The following is a 16,552-nucleotide window of genomic DNA, read 5'->3' as shown; positions in this document are numbered from 1 at the left end:
CACCACTCTCCCCCTCCAGGCTCTGAATGACCACATCACTTGGCCCCATTTGGTCCTTTCCTTTCCCCCTCAGCTTCTCAGGACTCACTGCCTATCCAGTCCAGACTCAAGGTGTGACACTTCACACTCTTTCTAGCCAGGACCCTCGGTGTTTTCCTCACTGTCCTTCTTTCGTCTCACCCAAATCATACCAAACCTATATCAATCCAATCACTTGCTGTCTTCAGTTGTGGTCAAAATCACCCAACAGTGCAGGTTGCTACCACTACAGTATGACGGTCTCTACCCTTGGCTGGATGTGTCTTAGCAGCTCCTTTGCATGCCCCCACAGAAGCCTCCTGTTTTCTGCTGGAACTGATGTACGTGACACCACTCTGCTCAGTTCCTTTACCAAGCTTCCTCCTTGCTCGAAATATATTCCCCCTCCTTCCTTCCAGTTTTCCTAGTCATGCACAGATCAAATCTCTCTTCCAATCCCACTTGCTACTCACAAATGCTTTGGTGAAAAAAGAAGAAGAAAAGGGTATAGAATGAATAAATGAAAATGTTTATTCATAGAGTTAGTCTTAAGAAAAATTTTTAGTTTTCATCACTCAACTGCACAATCTAAAATAAAATCTGAGTGTCTCCACTTTTCCCGGCTGCCTTTATTCACAGCGGACTGTCTCCCCATGACCTCTGAGACTTTCTCAGCTTTGTTCTTTCTTGGGGCTTGTTCCCGTGCTCCCCTGGCCCTCTCCTAAACTCACTTGTATATGAACTTGAAGGGAAGCTGAAGAGCAGCTACAACTGATTAATCATAAGTGACTAGTTCTGAAAGGCCCCGGGCTTGTGGGAGGGGTGGGGAAAAAGAGAGAAGGCAGAGGCCGCGCTGTGGGTGCTCTCTTACCGCATGACAAAATCTGCTTCATCTATGTGACGGCCACAGCCACTCTTCTTCAGAATCCCACCATTTCCCACCACCGCGCATTTCTTCAAGGGCAGCTGGAATGGGGTTGCCTAGCAACAGAAAACAAGGCGGGTTTTCACTGCAGAGAACACACAACCGCTCACAAAATCATTCTTTACAGCAGACCCTTTGGAGGAATTTGATTGAAGACTGGGCAGAGCAAAAAGAGCATGTGGAAAGAAAGATGCTGAGGAGTTTGCAAGGAACAAACTAGCCTTTCTTTTGAAATTAAAAAAAAATTGTTTTACGCTCCCTGAAGTGTATTTAAATATAACTTTTTTTCTGTATCAAAATGGTCATGCACATAGTAGAGGGTGTCTGCTAGGGAAAATAGAAAATTCCAACCTAAACTTATAGGATTAGTTTTAAAGGTATTAAGCTGGAAACAAATTCAAACGAATTCTATTCCCCTATTTGAACGCAATTTCATTCATTCATACAATCAGCCATTCACTCAACAAATGTTGTTGAGAGTTTCCTATGCTGACTGCTGGGGATAAAGACAAAGATACAGAAGTCGCAGGCCTCAGGATTCACAATTTGGGACATAAGGAGTATGTGAAGATATAGACTTATATAACAGACTCTAATGTAATGCCGAAATCGCTGCAGAAGAGGGAGGCTCCGAATGCCGTGGAGAATCCCATAGAAGAACAAGAAGGCATTTCTGCCAAGCCGACTCAGGGAAGCCTTCTCATTCGAGATGGATCGTAAAGAATGAGTAGGATTCTGCCAGGCAGAGAAAGCAGCATAAACAAAGGCACAAAAGTATGCTGAGAGCAAATGCTGTGTTTATGAGCAAACGAACACTCTTTGGGGGTGGGGGGGTTCTGCCGAGAACTTAGGAGGCACAAGGGGCAAGTGGCTTGTGCTGAACCAGAGAGCATGTGACCTTCTTTCTGCAGACACTGAAGTGGACTGCAAAGAAAATGTTCTGTGTACCTGAACTGCTATTTATAGTACCAGGGAATATCAAAACCCAGCAATAGCCCCTGAAAGTGAAATGCGTCATTCGGTCTCTTTTAGCTGGGTCAGCAAGAACCACCACGTACAGAATTTCCTGCTTGCTGAAGCAATGTCTGATGGTTGGAGTTCTTTGAGGGGAGAACTTAGATAGACATAACTGGTACATAAAATAAATACACTGATATTAAATAGGCCATCTCGGATGAATCTGAAGCAAATAATATGGATTATACCAAAAGGATAAATGGAACAAATGCGTGAATATATACCGTAAGGGTTTTCATGGGCACAGAATAATGAAACCGGAAAAAACCAATTCCAAGAGTCTGTGTGGTCATTGGTAGCTGAGGTGGGCACTTAAGGCTGCACAAGCAGAGAATTTCACTTCCTTGATTTCTAGTATGTAAAAGGAACAGGCAGAGCTATGAAAATAGAGTTGATAAAGATACAGTACTTAAGATGTAAAGTCTAAGCATTTGGCAGCAGAGAGTTAAGAATTGCCTGCATGACAACAGAGAAGGGTCCAGAGAACTCCAGATACAGAGAAGAGGGACAGGCCAAGGCCAGCACTCTAACATGTCCAGGAGGATCCAGGATCACTCATGGCATTTTCCTCAGTCACTCCAGAGAGGAGGGTTTGAAATCAACACTAGAAACACATTAGCTAGATCTATCATTTACCAGAAGGAGACTTAAGTATTCACACTCATTAGCAATTCATTTATTCCACAGCTATTTACTAAGTGCCTACTATGTTCCAGGCACTGTCCTGGGTGATAGGAACCTAAGTAATAATCCCTGTTCCCCCAGAGTTTACATTCTAATTGGGAAATAAATAAACATAAATGAGCAAAAGGAACAGTATGTCAGATGGTGACAGGGGCTGTGGAAACAAACAAATTATCAGCAAGAGAGGATCAGGAAATGCTTTTGAAGAGGAACTGCCATTTAAATAGGGAGGTCGGGGAAGAACTCAAAGGAGACGCATAAGCAAATCCATGAAGGAGATGAGATAGTGAGCCTTACAGATATCATGGGAACCACTGGTGCGGACCTAGAGGAGGGAACATTCCCGGGGTGTGAAAGGAAGAGCAAAGAGCCTATTGTGTCTGGACATGAGTAAGCAAGGGGCAGAGAAGTAGGAGAGGAGATCAGAGAGTTAACTGGTGGGAGATGGGGGAACAAAATCTGTAGGGCCTTGGCGGGTATGGTAAAGACTTTGGGTTTTATTCTAAGATGAGAATCAAGTCAATAAAGGATGAGCAAAGGAGTGACATTATGTCATATTGTGGAACAATCACTCTGCTGCTGCGTGAAGAGGCTGTAAGACATCATGGGCAGAAAGAAACAGACCAGCTAGGAGTCTCCTATAACAACAGACTAGAGATTTTGGTGGCTTGGACCAGGACGATAGCAGTTTGGTGGTGAGAAATAAGTAGATTCTGGAGATGTTTTGGAGGAAGAGCTGATGGGATTTGCTGATGCAATGGAAATAGGTAAGAGAAGAAGAGAGGAATCAAGAATGATGCCCAGGTTTTTGGCTTGAACAACTTTAAAGACAGACTTGCCATCTGCTGAGATACGGAAGACTGCAGGAGGAGCAGGTTTGAGGGGAATGATTTGGAGCTCAATCGTAAATATGTCAATCGTGAGAAGCCCACTAGACATTTAAGTGTCAATGTCAAGTAGACAACTGGATCTATGAGAATTCAGCCAGGGAAGTGGTCTTTCCTGGAGATAGAAAATTGAGAGTGATCAACATACAGTAGGTATTTAAACTTAAGAGACTAGATGGTGAACGAGTGTAGACAAAAAAGGGAAGAGATCTAAGACCTGAATCCTGAGGCATTCCTCAGGAGACTGAGGAGAAATCAGTAAAGGAGACTAAGAAGGGGTGGCCAACGGATGGGAGAAAAAACAGGAGTGTGATGTTCTAGAAGCCAAGTAAAAAGAAAGTGTCTCAAGAGGGAAGGGAAAAAAATTGCATCAAATGCTACCGATAGATTAAGTAAAAATAACAGCTGAAAACTGCTACTGGATTTAGCAACATGGAGGTGACTAGTAACCTTAACAAGGACAGACTTGGCTCAGTAGTGAAGACAGAAGCCTCAGCTGAGTTCAGTGAGTTATACACATACATTTGCATATCTATTTGCATATGGTTTATTTGAAAAGTGTGGGTTCACTCATCCTCAACCAATATTTAGTTTACTTTGTGAAAGCCAGATTAAACCCCACTCCGTTTGACTGGCAATCCCAAGTTTTCAGGCCAAGAATCTGTGTCCAGAACAAGCAGATCTGGGCAGGCAGTGGGAGCACCAGTAGCAGCAGCATAAACCTGGGTACAAACACTACCTCCTAACTCCCAGATTGGGGAATTGCAGAGCAGGCTGTCAGACCCCTCGGGGTTCCACTTCCTGTGGCTAAAGAGGGATAATATTGCACAGGATTTATTGAGATTACATGAGATGATATAGGTCAAGTACCTTGCTGAGCCATGGGCATGGTGGTTACTCCTCTTCCCACCCTTCTTTCATCCCTTCCCACCTCCTAACAAAGTCCGCTGACTTATTCAAGCCACAAAATAGCTAGATTCCATCAGTTTTGGGGGAACACGGTAAAACAGTGATTTATCTAACTCTATCCTAACAACTAGAATAATTTTATTAGTGGAAAATTTAACTATTATATCCATGTACTATAAAAAAAATTTTAAAGCCCTTGAACAACAGTCTGGGGAGAAAAAAGCCATTTCTGACTTTTTTCTGGTAATGTTTGCTTCCCACTTCTTCATTTTGTCAACTGCTAGCCCTCACGTAAGTAATTTCATTTCATTTCAATAACTATTTCCTGAGTCCCTGAGCACACCCTTCTGGGCATTGGTAATATATGAGTGACTACTAACAGCTCACCACAGCTTTACAGAGAGGAAACACTTAACCAAGAAAATACTGTGGAATATTTTTTTAACTAACTGAAACAATACTGTTATTCCATTTTAGATGCAAAATAGCTCAACTTGGCAATCGTCAACACTCATCAGAATGATGTATGAACAAGGCGTTCTCCTTTTTGGGTGCACTACATAGAAAGAACTCTTGATGATCCATTTTCACATGAATATGATGACTTTGGCAAGAAGTATTTTTATTAGGGCATTATATTCTTTCTTTTCAAATGTATCTATCTCCTTGCACCCATGCAAGAAAATATCATAGTCCACTATAACACTTCTGCTGCTAAACTTAAAAAATACCACTGTAAATGAAAAAATGAATTAGCCAGATTGACTATAGCAACGAGCTCAAAATATTACTCAACCTCTAATTCATTTTATGGATCTTTGTTCAAGTTTTTTCACCTATCACTGTCCCATCTGTTAATGGCCATCTTCTTAATGACTATACGCTATTAACAATCCGGATTCAGATTCTGGTTTGCTAGGCTTCTCAAGCTGTCAGTGCCTCAGTGGAAGTGAGGCATGATCATAACTAACCACTCTGTCTATCTCCCAGTACAATTAAGAGAATTAAAACAAAGTGAGGTGTTGAATGTCATCAGGAAACTCTGAAGTCCTATATAAATATATATTAGTACATTATTATATACTAGAAAAGTTAAAATCTCTGGGGAAAAACTATCATTATATTGCTAGACCACCATAATATGTAATTTATTTTTGTGTGAGATACTTCCAATTTCAGAGATTTACATAGATTTTGAACAACATATTTTGATCACTGACCCTTTGAGGGTATATCTACTACTTCTATCCATCAAAGAATTTTAAATGTATAGTTTGTGTGAATCATTGCAGATACCACATCTTTTTTTTACTCAACACTCTATATCCAGACTAAGGACAGACTGAATGATCAACAATTTGTTCAATAAGTTAATCATTTAACCAGCAGATTTTTATTGAGCATCTATTTTCAGCAGTACCTGACATAAAGTGGCATTTCCTTAATGTCATAACGGATACATGATTTAATCTCCAAACACTGAAAAACAAACATGAGCCCTACCACTCTCTAAATACAAGCTGTTTAGTAAAGCCATTTGGAACGTTGCTTCTGAGATAGAACGTTCCTTTATTTTTCTCATCATCCACGGCAGATGTTGCCTGGGTCTCTTCTTAAATAGCCCTGACACCTAACCTCATTAAATACCTTTAACTTCAAGAACTTACTTAAGCAAGGAAGTTGTATTTTTAAGTGCTCTCTTGCTTTTGAAGATGACCACAAAAGACTCCACTATTTTATATTGTCAGATTATTATTATAACTCTCACCATACTTCACTGCTTCAATGTGAGTTTCTCAGATGCACCAAATAATTTCTGCACCTACCTTGCTCTAAATTCTTCTTCCTCTAGCTTCCCTCTATCACTCCTGGTTCCTATTTTTAAAAGGAATTTACCCTTCTTGCCTTATTGCTTTCATATTTGGGGGAAGGAGAGAAATACCATAAATACTTCTGAATAAACTTCGTTTCATAACTAAAACAAACAAAAAAAGTGAGGCTGTCAAGATAAATTTTACTGATTTTGTTACCCATGTAGCTTTACGCTGATACTCTTAGCTAAAAGATTTGGGACTTTTAATTTCACACTTCACAACTGAAAGGAAAATTGTTTGTTTGTTTTGCCCTACTATTTCCTCCAAACTCTTATCTTTGATAGGCAAAGGGAGTGAGTCTTCTTTGTCATGCAGTTGTGTTTTAAAGCTAGAAAAATTACCAAGTCATTCAGCATTTAGAACACCACCAAGTGCCACTATTAAGAAGAGGCATCAATGTCAATGTTAGATGTGGGTCTCAAGTCTTAATAGGAAAGCAGAGATTTTGATTTGTAGCCCTTCAGAGTGGCCTGAAAAGCTGTCACTATATGCCAGCTGCTATTAGTCATGATGTCAAAACATATGCTTGCTCACACTAATGAAAATCTCAAGTTTCTGTCCATAAGAACATGAGCTCAGACATCTAATTGCAGTCCAAGCCATTCATTTCTATGTACCCTCACCCACATATCCACATGGGCTCCCCCACATAATTATGCTTCACCCACACACATAATTTAATTTCTTGCCCATATGTTAATTATATCCTCAACCTAGGCATCTAAATACACCCCCTGCCTCACATCTAATTACAGCCCCCTCTTATGAATGTAATTACACCATTCAGCCACCCATCTAATTATGCCCTCCTTGACATATTTAATTGCACTGCCCTGCTCAAGGACCTAATTACATTCTAACCAGTGCTTCAGTTAAGCCCCCAATCCTCCAACAATACCCTTCAGATGCACATCTCTTTACCTCTGTACTCTATTTTATTATTTCAACTAAGGATTGGCAACATCCCACAAGTGAGTCCCTAGCAAGCATGGCACCTGGCTAAATGGGCAAAATAATGACAAGACGCAGCTGAATCAAAAGAGCTTTGTTTCTTTCCCGTAAAAAAACGAGTATATATTTGCTTTTTCAGCCATTTAACTAGTCCCTTAACTAGTACAAATTAAAATTTCAGCTGTTTTCTTACTTTACATGTGTAAGCATTTTTATGATGAAAACATCTAGTAATTAGTTAATTTATTTCAGAGACAAATGCTTCTCATTACAGATATTTAATTACTGAACCCTTAGAAAACATTACCAAAAACTTTGCCTGGGGATATATATTTATAAGTACTAATTATAGAATATCTGCACATCTCTATCATTCAAGGAAGTTTGTGTTAATTATATAAAAAAAAACTGCTGCTAAGATTTGTATTCCCCATTCCACTAATAAAATTGTGATTTTAAAAGGATAAATTCACTATTAATATTCTTTTTACACAGGACGCATCTCTGGAAATTGAATAATCTTTGACTCAATCCATTATAAAAATAACACTTAAGCATTCCAAGGAGTCCTACGTATTTTTCACATATAATATTATTCTAGATATAACCTCTGGAAACCAAATATAACATCAGTTCATGTGACCATTCGGTAGATTTAGTAAACATTTCATAATCAATTCCTGGTTAACTGAAACTTGTTACTGACACTGTTTCTGACCTATGAATGCCAAAGCAGCAAGGAAGGTTGTGCCTATACACTTTTTTTTTTTTTTTTTTGGTGAGGAAGATTAGCCCTGAGCTAACATCTGTGCCAATCTTCCTCTATTTGGTATGTGGGATGCCGCCACAGCATGGCTTGATGGGCAGTGTGTAGGTCCGTGCCCAGGATCCAAACCCACAAACCCCAGGCCACTGAAACAGAGCTCGCAAACTTAACCACTATGCCAGTGGACTGGCCCAGGCTGTGCCTATATTGTAAGCCTGAGGTTGGCCATGTTTCAAAAGTTCTCAAAACTGGTTTTTGTTTTTTTTTTTAAGGTGGAAAGGAAAGGAAATATGAAGGGCATACACAACGTTTCAAAGGTAACGGCTGGTGATTCTTAGCAGTGGAGCAGAAAATAGCAGCTGCAGGAACCAAGCTTCATGCCAGTGCTAGACCTTGCATCCTCAACGCCCAAGGCAGAAGGACCACCGAAAGATTCTTTTTCTGCAAATACAGACAGTGCATCTTCCTGTTGATAAGCATCGCCCTAGAGCCTGCCTGCCTGCATCCAAGTCCTGACTTAATGTTTCCTCTATGACCACTGGCAAGTAATTGAACCTTAGTGCCTTCTCATTTCTAATAAGGATACCCACCTCCTATGGCTTTGTGAGGATTAAACGAGTTCTGTCTGGCACAAGGTAAGTAATCAGGAACCGTTTTTATTTTTAATGGACTAATATTTTCTTAGCAACACAGCCTAGAGCTTATGGAGTCATTTTTGCTCACCTCTTGATATCACCCTAACACCTGCCTCTGCAGAGGTTCTTCTATTCTTCTCCTCTTTCCACCCTCATTGTAAATATTTTTTAAAAAGTGGCTTATTACTATTAGTCATCTTCTAGTTCGTGTCCATCATCCATCCTTCACTCTGTATACTAGCTATCCTTCTAAAACAAAGGTGATGGTACCACAGGTGTTTGAATATATCCAAAAGCATGAAATTATACTTGTTAAATATGTGCAGTTCTTTGTATATCAATTATCCCTCAATAAATCTTGAAAGAAAGCCTCGTGCAAATTGCTCCCCTACAAAAAATGTACAAAATGTACCACGTTTGCCCTTTGTTCAGACAGAAACATTTGAGATCTACATTGAGGCACTCAGGACCCACCAATAGCCCCAACTCCCCATTCATTCTTTTCGTCCACCACATCTTCGAGGCTCACACAAAATATTTCCTCTACACCACTTTATTTATCTGAGTTTCCTACAACACAGCCTGAAATTCTTGACTCCCTATTTTGTTGAGGCTGCTACAATATGTCCTCCCCTTCCTCCTCCTACTTTCCCCACTGTGTTATCTACCTACCATGTTATTTTTCACTGCTGAGATCGTGAAGTCTCTGCAGGATTCGTGCCCAATAAGGTTCCCTACAAGTTCAAGGAATGCTCAAAAACTGAAGCAGATCAGAGGCACATTAGAATTCACTTACGCTCAACGAGTCATGAGAATTACGTATTAAAGCTGTGCACAGTGGCTCATAAATATATGTGGAATTGAATCAAATCGTTTCTTCAATGCTTCAGAGACTCAAACTTATTATTGTTGATGCTGTTATTTTGTTTGTTTCACAGTGGAAGTCTTCTGTGTTGTTTTTCAAACAAGATCATGTGCGGGAGAAAACCATTAAAAAGCAAAAATAGAAAAAAGAGAAGATGCTGTTTGAGGTCAAGGTGGGTACCCCTCGCTGATCCCTTGGTCTCTCTCTCATTTCTGAAAGTGACCCTTAGACACCCCCAAGGAATTTGATGGTGCAGAAACCCACTAATCTAATCAAAGTCCATTTTTTCAGAAATGAAGAACTACAAACATCAAGCAAATTTCAGGTACGGACATTTGGCAAGTATTTATTGAGTGCCAACCAACGACATATCAGTCACTATATGAGGTGATGCCCAGGCTTAACGTCTGTTTCATCAAAACGTGGTGTGAATTAAGACTTCTATTTTGTTTTCAACTAAATGTAGTGTGCAGTTAGTAACGTAGCAGATTGCTAAACTGTTACTCCAATTTAACTGATTAAGCACTTGAAGTAGCAGGACCAGGATCAACTGTCTGCTTAACTATTAAATTAATAATTAAATTGTTTAAAAAAAGCAAACCCAGTATTGTCTCATATATGACTATTCCATTAAAAAGTGAAGAAATCAAGCAGAGAAAATTCTCTTCGAGAATAACTGGCTCCTGCTGCTTTTTTCCCCCAACTTTACAAAAAGTATCTGTCATCCTTTCTTGTGAGAAAAGGCAAAACAAGTTGTTTCTAGAGCATCCCTTCTTCCCAGCATTGCTCCCTTAATCATCTCCGAGGACTCCCCCATACCAGCCTCCAGTCAGCTCAATTTCACAGCCTCCAAATTCCCCACTCACACTTCTGCCTCTGCTGATTTCATCCTACCTACTTGGGCCATCTTCTCCCCTTTTCTCATCGTGTGGCCCAGGTATATTAGAACCACCTGGAATGCATATTAAAGATGCACATTCTTGGTCCCACTTCAACTCTCTTGCACATGATCTCTGGGTAGAGTTTGGAAAGCTGAAGTTCTCCTACACAATTCATGTGCACAATAAAGTTTGTGACCCACCAGATCCTACCGACTCTGATATACAACCTAAGGTCTTCTTTCTCCAGAACTTTCCCTGACCAATCTTGTCTTCTGGGATCGGCATCCACAATCTTGTCCACTGCCACAAAAAAACCTATAGCACTGATTATCACTCCCTCTAACTAGACACTAGACACTTAGCATGTGGTACAATTTGCTCGCCACTGTTTTGTGTATATGCCCATCCTCCACAAATGGAAAATAAACCACTCAAGAGTATAAACCATGACTTGTAACTCTTAATGTCCTCAGAGCCTATCACAGTAGGTACATTGATGTTATCATTGATTGATTGATTTACCCAGAAATCTAAGCAAATGAAGCAACTCTGTTAACTTTCTCAGACCACAGGTATAAAGGTTAAGGGATTGCTAAATGATACAGTGCTGAGCTAAAAGAAGTCCAGCACAAGTTGCAAAATTAAATGCCTACAGAATCCAGGCAGGTAGCATAAAGGAGTGGCAGGAAGACACTAGGGAGTGCTAGGGACTGTGGTAAACTGAGAATATGTGACCAACCCAAAAAGATCAGGAACTGCTCACACCCTGTTGATGGACATGGGACCCAGTGCTGCCAGATACTCTGATTTTTTTTCCAAGTGTTAGTAAAACTCCGGATTTTTATATGAAATCTCCTAGCTTTTAAATGTTAGCAGTACAGTTCAAACTATTTTCTGTCAACAGTAAAGGTCAAACAAAACACCTCTGAGAGCCAGATTTGGCTTGCAGGTACCAAGTTTGGATATTCTACTCTAGAACCCAAGCAGGGCCCTCGCAGACTAACATTTATTCAAAAAGTAGGAGGTTAGAGATGAGTACAAATCTTAAATTATTCAGAAAGATATATGAAAATATATACTTTGGGGAACTTTTAAACAAAGATTGGAAAAGACTGTCTTCTCTTTCCCAGGCTCAAATGAAATAGCAGGTGCTTTACAAGGCAGTTTGTGCAACATTCACGACTCTAAGAGACAAAGAGCAGCCAAAGACTATTCCAAAAGTCTCCCTAATTTCTGTGCAGAATAACATTAAGGAATATTCAGGTATCACCCACAGTCATTTTTCAGCCCTTTGTGCTGAGGCCTATCATTCTAAACAAGAGTTTGTTTTCTAACCAACACGAGATCATCTTATCCATACAGTTGCAACATACATGTTTATTTAACAAGATATTATGGACATCTTTCCATCATTTTAATGTCGGCACACTATTTGACTGGATAGGTGGTTCATAATTTAACCAATTCCTTACTGTGAATACTTCAGGTTGTTTCCAGTTTTTCACTATGACAAAGTGCGATCTCAGACGTACCGTGGACACACTTCACTGTGTTGTATTTATTCTATGGTGCATGACTTAATCTGAGATGAGAGGCAGTGCAGCTGAAATAGTTAAATTCACAGAGTCTGGCTTTAACAGGTATGAGTCCAAACCCTGACTTGGAATCACATCCTGGAACCAGTTTCTGGCGGGGATCCTAGGCAGGCCACTTAACATCTCAGCCTCCGTTTCTACACGTAAAATGGAGACCAGAACGTGGGGCTTTTACATTGGGATTATCAGATAAAGCACACAAACACTTAGGAGAAAGCCCAGTAGATAGTAAGTCCTCCACAAACTCCAGCTCTAGAGGGTCTCCACAAAACCTAATCAAATTATAAAAATATAATCAACCCACTTTTTAGTAGACTTTTTCTAATATATTTGATTGTCATTAATATGTCTTAGACATTTTACCTCAAATGTTGCATTTCTAGTAGCTCAATCAATTAATTTAAATAAACATCTATTATTCCTAATTTAAAATAAAAACATTGAACAAGATAATTCCAATATAATTTTTCTTCTAAATAGAAATATTTCGATTAAGAAACTTGTAGGAGCTGCAAGCTGTTTATAGTCACCGCTTCATTTATATATGTGCTTGTCACGGAGTCATAATTAATTGAAACATCTTTGAAACTTTATTGAAATGTCTTTTTTCTGATTTATTTGGCCGTATTCACTTACATCCACTCTTCGTGGCCACCCTGTCTCTCTTGCAATGATGGCAGCCTTTCATGTGCTGCAGGGCAGTCCATGATGTTTGCATTTCCCATAGACACACAGATTTCCTTTTTCTCTTTTGCACTTACCAATAAAATTCTCAAGTAAATGAAGACCTTGTTGTTTTGTCAGAAGTGGCTCTGATGACCATTTGGTTCCCATATCCCTTAACTGACTCAGTGAGAAAAAATGTGATTTTTGAGGCTAGAATGATTTCCTTTCAAGTGTAATAAACTACATAATGCCAAGCCTAAAAGAAGCACCGGCAAGAGAAAGTTCAGGGTTGGCCAGTTTAATCCTTAGCACTTCTTAAGCACATCTGAGTCGAAGAAAACTTTGTAGACAGATAGAAAATAACACATACAGACTCCACATTTATACACGTAATATAATAGATCTACATTACTGATCAGTCATCTTCTAAGTGCCCAGGTCACGGATATGACCCCCAAGTCATGGAGAAGATCATTGTTAGGCACACAAATGATAGAGTCAGAGGATTCTGCCACGTACTAACCATGTGACCTTGAGAGGGTTACTAAACTGCTCTCAGCCTCACCTCTCTCATCTATACAATGGGGGGAAATATAAGAAACCACCTCCACAGAGGTCTTCAGAGAAGTAAGATGATAATTATAAAAAGTGCTAAGCCTGGCACTTAGAAATCACTCAGTAAATATTAGTTATAAATATCCTTAAAGTATGAAATCTCCAATCGCCACATCAGTCCGATCTCTTCCCTGTTTTCCCTAACTTTTCCCGTGGCCTCTTCCCCACATCTGCCCCTCTTGTCCCCACATGCTCCACGCCCCTCCACTGTTCTGCTTACAGCATCTCTCAAGCATCTGGAAACATGAAAGGAGATTGCTATACCAGGATTCCCACGGTATAATACGAAATTTATGTTTCCTTCAGGCAGTCTCCTTTTTTTTTTTCAAGATTTTATTTTTTTCCTTTTTCTCCCCAAAGCCCCTCTGGTACATAGTTGTATATACTTCGTTGTGGGTCCTTCTAGTTGTGGTATGTGGGACGCTGCCTCAGCGTGGTTTGATGAGCAGTGCCATGTCCGCGCCCAGGATTCGAAACAACGAAACACTGGGCCGCCAGCAGCGGAACACGCAAACTTAACCACTCGGCCACGGGGCCAGCCCCCAGGCAGTCTCTTTTAAAAGAAATGACAATCTATGACATTTCATTGCCACTATTTTTATTAATATGATAATAGTCTGTCTTTCTCCCCCAAGGTTTCTTAGCTCTCACTTTATCCACTTCACATCTTATAAATCCTTATCACTATTTATTTCCCTAAACCCAAACCTTCTTCTAAGTCCTTCCCTGCCTCTATACGTTCATTATGGAAAAGGTCAGCAAGGAAATTATAAAAAGCCCTAAGAATTTAATGACTGTAATTTACTTTTAATTTTTGACCTGTTACAACCTTCCTCCTGAATATTGGCAAGCATTTTGCTACTTCTGTTACAAGCCCATTTCCATGAAATATGATTACAATCTCAAAAAGAAGTCTTAGAGGATTACTAAATTAACATTCTTTACTAATTTCCCAGAAAAGTCACAAAGTTTCAAGTCAAGGAATAATTGTTCTAACTGCCCACATTAAACACTAATCTAGTATCTATAATCTGGCTGAAATCTTTTTCCTGGTTAGAGTTCCAAGAGGTTAAAAAACTATGACTGTCTCTGGCAAGAAGTTGTTTGGGAACTTTATCGACTGGCTGGTTTCCTAAACATATTGGCTCCAAAGTGTTACAAAGACGAAAAAATGTTTTCCTCCAGCAGCTGAGCCAAAATAACTGAAAAACAAGCAGGGAAGCAGTATGTTAATTTAAAATATGGTGGTATTAGAAGAGCTGTGATTTCAAAATACAAATCCCACACATTCATTCTGTGGGAAAATTGGTGCACGAATCTCTCACGGTTAGAAGACTGGAGAGAGAGAGAGCACCAAGGCTTAGCTCAACACAGGGGCCTAGAGCCTGGGGATGCCAGCTCACGGCAGGGAGGACAGCCCCGAGCCACCCCGTCTTTTGGCTTCACTGTTGCTTCTGCCATTTAGCTGTGGTTCGGCAAAGGACAGACTGGTCGAGTTGACATCAGTGATTTTAAATCTTCAGAGAGAGCAGTAATTTATCCATTGTAGTTTCTTGTAAGATTGATTTCATTGCAACATCTGAGCCCCTGTATTGATAAATAACCACACAAGGGCAAAACATAGCTGCAGTAACAAAAGGGGCTTATTGTAACCCTGTTTGGCCATCTCCACAGTCTTCTCTTGAAGGCTCCAGTCTGAGACAGTCATTCGGAGGTTTCGCAGGGGACTGCTTCCAATGTCAGTATTTTCCCTCCACTCTGATAATGAACTTCAACTCTCTTTATATTTATACCAAAACATAGGCTCTGGGGTCTACAGGATTACCGTTGGTGATTTTATACAGCAAAACCAAGCAGCTCCATTCATTCATTCATTTATTCCACTAAAATTTACTGAATCTCTATTATGTTCCAGGCATGATACTAATAATAACTGAGATAACCAGAGCTCCCTATCACCCCAAATTAAACATTGCCCCTGGGGAGCTTCCCAGCTGCTAAGAGAAAAAACCTTGAATTAAATACTTAAACAATTGAATACGAAGCTGCAATGAGAGGTACCTGGTGCTATGAGGAAGGCCCCTCTGAGGAAATGATGCTCAAATGGGATCTAAGGGCTTAACATGAGTGAACTTGGTAAGAAGAGACCAGAGTCTTCCAGGAAAACGAACAGTGTGTTGAAAAGCTCATGGAAAGAGAGAGCACACCATTTATTAGGAGCTGGTAAGAAGAGACCAGAGTCTTCCTGGAAAAGGAACAGTGTGTTAAAAAGCTCTGTGGAAAGAGAGCACATCATTTATCAGGAGCTGAAAGTAGGTCAGTAAGGCAAAGTGTAAAGGGTGAGAGGGAACATTGTGGAAACTGATGCTGGAGCCGCAGGCAGGCACCAGACCAGGCAGAGCCACGAGGGCCCTAAAGGGTTTATCTTATCCTGAAATCAATGTGAAACTAATCCATGGCATTAAGCAAAGTGATGGCATAATCTGATTTGCATTTTAAAACAATAGCTCAAACTGCAATGTAGCAGTGGCCTGAAGCGGAGGCCAGATTAGATACAAGATGGCCAATAAGAGACTATTGCAGAATTCTAGGCAAGAAGTCATTGTCATCTGGAATAGATGGTAGTGGCAACTATGAACTGATGGATAAACCCTTTTCTGGCAAGTTATGTCACTCACCTGCATCGGCAAAGCTTGTCCTCTAGCTGCCAATCATGGCTAGAGGGGGCTCTCCATTCCCACAGACATGGAGCTGGTAAACCAGGCCAAACCCAAGGCTTTGCCATATCTCAGTACACAGCCTTTGAATCACACCAGGGGAGGGGTTAGTGCCTGCTGATTACACAACTAAAAAGCCCAGTCCAATTTCAGGATCCCTTTCCTGGAGTCTAGAACATCTAGCATTTCATTATTTCTGATCATAAAAAGGCAACAGAGTATCCACTAGCTGCTACTTGTCCTTCTCCATGAGTTTCTCCGCGAACCCTGCTCAGCAGGCTCGGTGAGTGTGCTGTTTGGCCACCTGCTCTTGTTTGCATGGCAGGCAGTGAGGAGTGACTTAGGAGACGTTACATAAACAGATTTGCATTTTATACTGAAACACAGGCAGCAGGGTAGAGGACGTTCCAGGGAGGCAAGTTCACAATAGGCAAACTTTTTAGAAAGTTCTGGAATTAGTCCATATAATAGATGATAAACCTTGAACTAACACAGTGGCAAAGAGGTAAAAAAGGGGATGGATTCAAGAGATATTGACAAAATAAAA

The 16,552-nt window shown here is 40.3% G+C and overlaps 1 protein-coding gene across 1 annotated transcript in view; it reads right to left on the bottom strand.

Annotated features, from left to right (window-relative positions):
* ST8SIA1 (ST8 alpha-N-acetyl-neuraminide alpha-2,8-sialyltransferase 1) overlaps positions 1-16,552 on the bottom strand; it is a 151,676-nt gene that overhangs the window by 68,273 nt on the left and 66,851 nt on the right. The window contains exon 3 of the mRNA XM_046678519.1: positions 890-999. Coding sequence (XP_046534475.1) covers positions 890-999 — 110 coding nt within the window. The remainder of the gene's footprint in view (positions 1-889; positions 1,000-16,552) is intronic.

The sequence above is a fragment of the Equus quagga genome, chromosome 1 (assembly GCF_021613505.1).
Source record: "Equus quagga isolate Etosha38 chromosome 1, UCLA_HA_Equagga_1.0, whole genome shotgun sequence".
Lineage (NCBI taxonomy): Eukaryota > Metazoa > Chordata > Mammalia > Perissodactyla > Equidae > Equus > Equus quagga.
This window is presented reverse-complemented; position numbering and strand designations above follow the sequence as displayed.